The sequence below is a fragment of the Electrona antarctica genome (assembly GCF_951216825.1).
Source record: "Electrona antarctica genome assembly, chromosome: 4".
In the NCBI taxonomy this organism is placed as follows: domain Eukaryota; kingdom Metazoa; phylum Chordata; class Actinopteri; order Myctophiformes; family Myctophidae; genus Electrona; species Electrona antarctica.
In genome coordinates, this window is record NC_136809.1 from 2,877,736 (window position 1) to 2,887,735 (window position 10,000).

Consider the following 10,000-nt stretch of genomic DNA (forward strand, 5'->3'; position numbering starts at 1 on the left):
CCATAGCTCACCTCTCTCAGGGTGGCCAGGGTGCCGTGGTCCATAGCTCACCTCTCTCAGGGTGGCCAGGGTGCCGTGGTCCATAGCTCACCTCTCTCAGGGTGGCCAGGGTGCCGTGGTCCATAGCTCACCTCTCTCAGGGTGGCCAGGGTGCCGTGGTCCATAGCTCACCTCTCTCAGGGTGACCAGGGTGCCGTGGTCCATAGCTCACCTCTCTCAGGGTGGCCAGGGTGCCGTGGTCCATAGCTCACCTCTCTCAGGGTGACCAGGGTGCCGTGGTCCATAGCTCACCTCTCTCAGGGTGGCCAGGGTGCCGTGGCCCATAGCTCACCTCTCTCAGGGTGGCCAGGGTGCCGTGGTCCATAGCTCACCTCTCTCAGGGTGACCAGGGTGCCGTGGTCCATAGCTCACCTCTCTCAGGGTGGCCAGGGTGCCGTGGTCCATAGCTCACCTCTCTCAGGGTGACCAGGGTGCCGTGGTCCATAACTCACCTCTCTCAGGGTGGCCAGGGTGCCGTGGTCCATAGCTCACCTCTCTCAGGGTGGCCAGGGTGCCGTGGTCCATAGCTCACCTCTCTCAGGGTGGCCAGGGTGCCGTGGTCCATAGCTCACCTCTCTCAGGGTGGCCAGGGTGCCGTGGTCCATAGCTCACCTCTCTCAGGGTGGCCAGGGTGCCGTGGTCCATAGCTCACCTCTCTCAGGGTGGCCAGGGTGCCGTGGTCCATAGCTCACCTCTCTCAGGGTGGCCAGGGTGCCGTGGTCCATAGCTCACCTCTCTCAGGGTGGCCAGGGTGCCGTGGTCCATAGCTCACCTCTCTCAGGGTGACCAGGGTGCCGTGGTCCATAGCTCACCTCTCTCAGGGTGGCCAGGGTACCGTGGTCCTTAGCTCACCTCTCTCAGGGTGGCCAGGGTGCCGTGGTCGATGGCGGCCTGCTTGGCCCTCTCCCGGTTGTCCCTCTCCAGGCCTTTGACCCTCTCGGCCGTCTCCCTCAGCCCCTCCGCCTCCTTCCCCAGGTTGCGGAGCTCCCTCTCCAGCGCGCTCATACGGACGTTGCTGCCGTCCAGAGTGGCCTCCTGGATCTCAGCCTGTAGAGAGTTAATAATAGTTTTACATTTAAAAACTGTGTACATTGGTGACTATAACTATAATCTATCTGATCTTGAGGCTTATCAACTAGTCAACTATAGTACCAACAAGGTTGACTATATTGGATTTACTAGTAGACTAGTTGAATAGTCGACTAGTTGAATAGTCGTCGACTAGTTGAATAGTCGACTAGTTGAATAGTCGACTAGTTGAATAGTCGACTAGTTGCTTAAAGGAGCATTCAGTGATTTTGAAAAAAAAACGGTCCACCCGGTAACAAGATGTGCACATGCACACTCTCTACAGTGGGGGAAGTACAACAGACCAACAGCACGCGCACCAATGCCAGCCACACTCGATCATGATTGGAGGAAGGCATCTCTCATCCTGATTGGATGAAAGCTTTGCCACCCAAAGCCCAAACCGAAACTACGGTTTTTTGACCCCAGGGGCTCACTGGGGACAGGGAGGAACTCCTTATATGGTCAGGATTATCCAAAAAATAAGAAAAAATAATTGATAGTTGAATTAAGTGAAATCACTGAATGTACCTTTAAAGCCGTACTCCAAACCGAGATCCAATAATGCTGCACCGCCCTGATCACCCACCACACTGAGACCCCCTTTTCCACCGGTTGGTTCCCAGTGGGAACCAGTTCAGTTATTTTCCACCGGTTGGTTCCCAGTGGGAACCGGTTCAGTTATTTTCCACCGGTTGGTTCCCAATGGGAACCGGTTCAGTTATTTTCCACCGGTTGGTTCCCAGTGGGAACCGGTTCAGTTCTTTTCCACCGGTTGGTTCCCAGTGGGAACCGGTTCAGTTCTTTTCCACCGGTTGGTTCCCAGTGGGAACCGGTTCAGTTCTTTTCCACCGGTTGGTTCCCAGTGGGAACCGGTTCAGTTCTTTTCCACCGGTTGGTTCCCAATGGGAACCGGTTCAGTTCTTTTCCACCGGTTGGTTCCCAGTTGGAACCGGTTCAGTTCTTTTCCACCGGTTGGTTCCCAGTGGGAACCGGTTCAGTTCTTTTCCACCGGTTGGTTCCCAGTTGGAACCGGTTCAGTTATTTTCCACCGGTTGGTTCCCAGTGGGAACCGGTTCAGTTCTTTTCCACCGGTTGGTTCCCAGTGGGAACCGGCTCAGTTATTTTTGGTTCTTAGTCCATGAGCCAGTGCTCCAACATTGTTGGGAAAAACTAGACATATATTAAATTGTTTATAGGATCAATACAAGTACATTAATACATGATATCCCTTCCACAATAGTAGCTTTTTCATATTTTCAATTATTTGCATATTTTCCTATAATAATGCCTCATTTGCATATTTAAAAATGTAAAATTTGTAATACAATAAATCATTGTCTTCGTGTAAGTAATCAATTGGTGAAGTTTCATGGTGATAACAATCTAATATATGTATGGTTTTGCTCCACTCAATTCATAATTAACCTTCCAATTTTGGAGCTCTGGCTCATGGACTAAGAACGAAAAAGAAGTGAACCGGTTCCCACTGGGAACCAACCGGTGGAAAAGGTCTCTGACTGACTGAGCTGCTGACGGAGTCGACGGTTCTCCTTCTCCAGACGTCTCTTGTCTCTCTCCAGACCCAGACTCTCACCCACCACCACCACACTGACTGACCTGCTGACCCACCACCTCTCCAGACCCAGACTCTCACCCACCACCACCACACTGACTGACCTGCTGACCCACCACCTCTCCAGACCCAGACTCTCACCCACCACCACCACACTGACCTGCTGACCCACCACCTCTCCAGACCCAGACTCTCACCCACCACCACCACCACCACACTGACTGACCTGCTGACCCACCACCTCTCCAGACCCAGACTCTCACCCACCACCACCACACTGACTGACCTGCTGACGGAGTCGGCGGTTCTCCTTCTCCAAGCGTCTCTTGTCTCTCTCCAGACCCAGACTCTCCTGCTCCAGGCTCTGCTTCTCTCCCTCCAGCTGCTCCAGACGTCTGGAGCTGATCCGCAGCTCCTCCAGGGCAGCCTGGAGGCTCTGGTTCTCCGTCTCCAGGTCCTGGACCTCTGCCTCCAGCCGCTGCAGCTTCCGACCTGACGGGGGACGGAGACGGAGAGGGAGAGGAGAGGGGTTTTAACACCCTGAGCGGCGAGGACGGAGTTCTCCGTTCAATCAATCAATTAGTAACACTCATCGCCCAGGACGGAGATTAATAAAAGGACAGAGATTTATTGACATCGCATCGCTCCACAGGCTGCACTGCGTGAAAAGAGGAGTTAACGGGCAATTATGGGCACTGTATTTTACTCGTAAACCTCAAGTTTAGCAGCAGATACAGTTAATATACGGTAATATACAGGTGTGATGGTACAATTCGGGAGTTCACCGGAGTTTGTTGGAAAGTTTAACGCGAGTTTCCTGTAATATACACATCCGTATTCCATGCTTTTTGCACAGTGCTGGGAGCGTCTGTTGCGCAACATTCAATGTTATTTTCCGGTGGGACGTCATAAAAAATGTTCCAACCCCCATTTTAGCCGACGAAACCGAAAATCTTAAAACGTGAATAACTCTTGCACATCCTAGAATGAGGATATCCATTTGGTTCCATTACACTCTCAGAGTTGAACTTTATTCGTAGAGCACCTTTCATGACATAAATGCAGCTCAAAGTGCTTTACAGAGCACTATGTAATAATTGTGACGGGTCTATCCCTGACTAGAGAATGACTATGTAATAATTGTTACAGGTTTATCCCTGACTAGAGAATGACTATGTAATAATTGTTACAGGTTTATCCCTGACTAGAGAATGACTCTATGTAATAATTGTGACGGGTCTACCCCTGACTAGAGAATGACTCTATGTAATAATTGTGACAGGTTTATCCCTGACTAGAGAATGACTCTCAGAGTATGTAATAATTGTGACAGGTCTACCCCTGACTAGAGAATGACTCTCAGATTATGTAATAATTGTGACGGGTCTATCCCTGACTAGAGAATGACTCTCAGAGTATGTAATAATTGTGACAGGTCTACCCCTGACTAGAGAATGACTCTATGTAATAATTGTGACAGGTTTATCCCTGACTAGAGAATGACTCTCAGAGTATGTAATAATTGTGACGGGTCTACCCCTGACTAAAGAATGACTCTATGTAATAATTGTGACGGGTCTATCCCTGACTAGAGAATTACTCTCAGATTATGTAATAATTGTGACAGGTCTACCCCTGACTAGAGAATGACTCTCAGATTATGTAATAATTGTGACGGGTCTACCCCTGACTAGAGAATGACTCTCAGATTATGTAATAATTGTGACGGGTCTATCCCTGACTAGAGAATGACTCTCAGATTATGTAATAATTGTGACGGGTCTACCCCTGACTAGAGAATGACTCTCAGATTATGTAATAATTGTGACAGGTCTATCCCTGACTAGAGAATGACTCTCAGATTATGTAATAATTGTGACGGGTCTACCCCTGACTAGAGAATGACTCTATGTAATAATTGTGACGGGTCTACCCCTGACTAGAGAATGACTCTTATGTAATAATTGTGACGGGTCTACCCCTGACTAGAGAATGACTCTCAGATTATGTAATAATTGTGACGGGTCTACCCCTGACTAGAGAATGACTCTCAGAGTATGTAATAATTGTGACGGGTCTACCCCTGACTAGAGAATGACTCTATGTAATAATTGTGACAGGTCTACCCCTGACTAGAGAATGACTCTATGTAATAATTGTGACGGGTCTATCCCTGACTAGAGAATGACTCTATGTAATAATTGTGACGGGTCTATCCCTGACTAGAGAATGACTCTCAGAGTATGTAATAATTGTGACGGGTCTACCCCTGACTAGAGAATGACTCTCAGAGTATGTAATAATTGTGACGGGTCTATCCCTGACTAGAGAATGACTCTATGTAATAATTGTGAGAGGTCTACCCCTGACTAGAGAATGACTCTATGTAATAATTGTGACGGGTCTATCCCTGACTAGAGAATGACTCTCAGATTATGTAATAATTGTGACAGGTCTACCCCTGACTAGAGAATGACTCTCAGATTATGTAATAATTGTGACGGGTCTATCCCTGACTAGAGAATGACTCTATGTAATAATTGTGACAGGTCTACCCCTGACTAGAGAATGACTCTCAGATTATGTAATAATTGTGACGGGTCTATCCCTGACTAGAGAATGACTCTCAGAGTATGTAATAATTGTGACAGGTCTATCCCTGACTAGAGAATGACTCTATGTAATAATTGTGACGGGTCTATCCCTGACTAGAGAATGACTCTCAGATTATGTAATAATTGTGACGGGTCTACCCCTGACTAGAGAATGACTCTCATATTATGTAATAATTGTGACGGGTCTACCCCTGACTAGAGAATGACTCTCATATTATGTAATAATTGTGACGGGTCTACCCCTGACTAGAGAATGACTCTCAGATTATGTAATAATTGTGACGGGTCTACCCCTGACTAGAGAATGACTCTCAGATTATGTAATATTTGTGACGGGTCCATCCCTGACTAGAGAATGACTCTCAGAACGACAGAGACTGACCGGTGTTGTCCAGAGAAGCCTGCAGCCGCTGGTTCTCCGTGTCCAGCGTCCTGCACTTGGCCTCCAGTCGCTCGGCGTGTTTGCTGGGGTAGCAGGAGCGCCCCGACAGGCCCAGGACGCAGCTGTCCCGGTGGTGGTGGTGGTGGTGGTGGGGGGCCAGGCCGCTCCGAGAGCCAGGGGAGGAGCCAGAGACGTGATGATGATGGACGCCGTTGTGGGCGGTGTGGTCCAACGCGTCCAGGTCGGAGGTCGTCTCCTTGGGATGCTCTCCGCCTCTCCCTTCCTCTCGCTGTCTTTTCTCCAGATCCTGAAGCTCTGGGTCCTCCTCCCCCTCCCCCTCCCCCCCGGGGGGGACGGCACCGTCACCCTCCGTGCTCAGCGAGTCCTCTGACGGCGGTGGTCGCCGGTGGTGGTGGCCGTTCGTCATGTGCTGCGGCGTCGCTGCGGCGCTAGACGCTGATGTCCTGGCGCTGCCGTCTTCTGAACGCGGGCAGCGGGTTTGGGCCAAGTCCGAGGGTTGCGTCGGCGCCGCTAACGAACGCGGGCAACAGGCGACCCGAGGGCCGTCGTGGCTGTGGTCGTGGTGATGGTGGCTGTGCTGGGGGCTGCTATCGTTGGACGTGGCTCTGTGCTGGGGGCTGCTATCGTTGGACGTGGCTCTGTGCTGGGGGCTGCTATCGTTGGACGTGGCTCTGTGCTGGGGGCTGCTATCGTTGGACGTGGCTCTGTGCTGGGGGCTGCTATCGTTGGACGTGGCTCTGTGCTGGGGGCTGCTATCGTTGGACGTGGCTCTGTGCTGGGGGCTGCTGTGGGGAACAGGGTCGTGGTGCTCGTGGTGGTGGTGGCTGTGTTGGGGGCTGCTGTTGGGGACAGGGTTGTGGTCCTGGTGGTAGTGATGGTGGCTGTTTTGCGGACTGCTGTGGGGGACAGAGTTGTGGTGGTGGTGGTGGCTGTGGTGGGGGCTGCTGCTGCTGTTGGACGTGGCTCTCAGGTCCTCGATGGTCGACAGCAGCCTCTGGTTCTCTTTCTCCAGCCTGAGGAGGCGACTCAGTGTCCTGTCGCTCACCTCCTCGCTGAGGGACTGACCTACACACATACACACACAGGACAATATGTCACCACCCTCGCTCAGAGACTGGCCTACACAGACACACACAGGACAATATGTCACCACCCTCGCTCAGAGACTGGCCTACACAGACACACACAGGACAATATGTCACCACCCTCGCTCAGAGACTGGCCTACACAGACACACACACAGGACAATATGTCACCACCCTCGCTCAGAGACTGGCCTACACAGACACACACACAGGACCATATGTCACCACCCTCGCTCAGAGACTGGCCTACACACAGACACACACAGGACAATATGTCACCACCCTCGCTCAGAGACTGGCCTACACACAGACACACACAGGACAATATGTCACCACCCTCGCTGAGAGACTGGCCTACACACAGACACACACAGGACAATATGTCACCACCCTCGCTGAGAGACTGGCCTACACACAGACACACACATGACAATATGTCACCACCCTCGCTCAGAGACTGGCCTACACACAGACACACAGTGACAGGACAATATGTCATCACCCTCGCTCAGAGACTGGCCTACACACAGACACACAGTGACAGGACAATATGTCACCACCCTCGCTCAGAGACTGGCTTACACAAAGACACACACAAAGGACAATATGTCACCACCCTCGCTGAGAGACTGGCCTACACACAGGACAATATGTCACCACCCTCGCTGAGAGACTGGCCTACACACAGGACAATATGTCACCACCCTCGCTGAGAGACTGGCCTACACAGACACACACACAGGACAATATGTCACCACCCTCGCTGAGAGACTGGCCTACACACAGACACACACAGGACAATATGTCACCACCCTCGCTCAGAGACTGGCCTACACACAGACACACACAGGACAATATGTCACCACCCTCACTCAGAGACTGGCCTACACACAGACACACACAGGACAATATGTCACCACCCTCGCTCATCGACTGGCCTACACACAGACTGGCCTACACACAGACACACACAGGACAATATGTCACCCCCCTCGCTCAGAGACTGGCCTACACACAGACACACACAGGACAATATGTCACCACCCTCACTCAGAGACTGGCCTACACACAGACACATACAGGACAATATGTCACCACCCTCACTCAGGGACTGGCCTACACACAGACACACACAGGACAATATGTCACCACCCTCACTCAGGGACTGGCCTACACACAGACACATACAGGACAATATGTCACCACCCTCACTCAGGGACTGGCCTACACACAGACACACACAGGACAATATGTCACCCCCCTCGCTCAGATACTGGCCTACACACAGACACACACAGGACAATATGTCACCACCCTCGCTGAGAGACTGGCCTACACACAGACACACACAGGACAATATGTCACCACCCTCGCTCAGAGACTGGCCTACACACAGACACACACAGGACAATATGTCACCACCCTCGCTCAGAGACTGGCCTACACACAGACACACACAGGACAATATGTCACCCCCCTCGCTCAGAGACTGGCCTACACACAGACACACACAGGACAATAATGTCACCACCCTCGCTCAGAGACTGGCCTACACACAGACACACACAGGACAATATGTCACCACCAAACTACATTGCAATATTGATACTTTTACTTACAGTATACTGATACTCCATGCTGACCTGTTCCATGTCTTTTAGTTCTACTGGATCTCTTCTCCACTAGCTCACCCCCCTAACATTTTAGTCTAGTTCTTATTTGTTGACAAATTTGTCAGTATATTTCTGGCTTAGTTTTAGGCATCGTAGCTTAGTTTTTATTTTGTTTTTTGTTTCGTTTTAGTCAACAAAATCAACACTGTTTAAGACTACTGTCTTGGAGATCTGCTCTAGCTCCCAGCCCAGGTGTTTTACCCTGTGTGTCTGTGGTCTTGGAGATCTGCTCTAGCTCCCAGCCCAGGTGCTGGGACTCCTCCATGGTTCTCCTCTGAGCCAGGCACAGAGCCAGGTTCTCCTCCTGCAGCTCCTCCATGCGTCTCCGATCCACCTCCTTCTCCTAGAGAGGACACACGCACACACACACACACACACACACACACACACACACACACACACACACACACACACACACACACACACACACACACACACACACCATTCAAATATTTGCGGCCACATTTTTTTAATTTTTCAAAAAGAGAGCTGAGAGCTTGTAGATCTGCTATTTTCGCTAATTTTGTCCAAAGGTGCCCTCTTTCTAAGGGATTTCTCTAACCCTGGTTCTGACCTGTTCCATGTCGTGGAGGCGGGCCTTCAGCATCAACATGGTCTTCTCCAGCTGGTGCAGTTTGTCAGAGCGAGACCTCCATCCTTCCAGCTGGTCTTCAAGAACCTCTTTGGTCTCCTGGAGCACCCGGTTATCCTCCTTCAACTCCTGGGGGAGAGAGAGACACACACACACCCTGTTATCCTCCTTCAACTCCTGGGGGAGAGAGAGAGACACACACACCCTGTTATCCTCCTTCAACTCCTGGGGGAGAGAGACACACACACACACACCCTGTTATCCTCCTTTAACTCCTGGGGAGAGAGACACACACACCCTGTTATCCTCCTTTAACTCCTGGGGAGAGAGACACACACACCCTGTTATCCTCCTTCAACTCCTGGGGGAGAGAGAGACACACACACACACCCTGTTATCCTCCTTTAACTCCTGGGGAGAGAGACACACACACCCTGTTATCCTCCTTTAACTCCTGGGGAGAGAGACACACCCTGTTATCCTCCTTCAACTCCTGGGGAGAGAGACACACACACACCCTGTTATCCTCCTTTAACTCCTGGGGAGAGAGACACACACACCCTGTTATCCTCCTTTAACTCCTGGGGAGAGAGACACACCCTGTTATCCTCCTTCAACTCCTGGGGGAGAGACACACACACACCCTGTTATCCTCCTTCAACTCCTGGGGGAGAGAGAGACACACACCCTGTTATCCTCCTTCAACTCCTGGGGGAGAGAGAGAGACACACACACCCTGTTATCCTCCTTCAACTCCTGGGGGAGAGAGAGAGACACACACACACCCTGTTATCCTCCTTCAACTCATAGGGGAGAGAGAGACACACACCCTGTTATCCTCCTTCAACTCCTGGGGAGAGAGAGACACACACACCCTGTTATCCTCCTTCAACTCCTGGGGGAGAGAGAGAGAGACACACACCCTGTTATCCTCCTTCAAGTCCTGGGG

The 10,000-nt window shown here is 51.2% G+C and overlaps 1 protein-coding gene across 1 annotated transcript in view; it reads right to left on the bottom strand.

Annotated features, from left to right (window-relative positions):
* Positions 1 to 10,000, bottom strand: part of LOC306922157 (uncharacterized protein) — a gene marked incomplete at both ends in the record, with an annotated part of 53,881 nt that overhangs the window by 3,690 nt on the left and 40,191 nt on the right. Inside the window, 6 exons of the mRNA XM_079499553.1 lie at positions 892 to 1,086; positions 2,970 to 3,175; positions 5,681 to 6,597; positions 6,640 to 6,766; positions 8,661 to 8,802; positions 9,034 to 9,180. Coding sequence (XP_079355679.1) covers positions 892 to 1,086; positions 2,970 to 3,175; positions 5,681 to 6,597; positions 6,640 to 6,766; positions 8,661 to 8,802; positions 9,034 to 9,180 — 1,734 coding nt within the window. The remainder of the gene's footprint in view (positions 1 to 891; positions 1,087 to 2,969; positions 3,176 to 5,680; positions 6,598 to 6,639; positions 6,767 to 8,660; positions 8,803 to 9,033; positions 9,181 to 10,000) is intronic.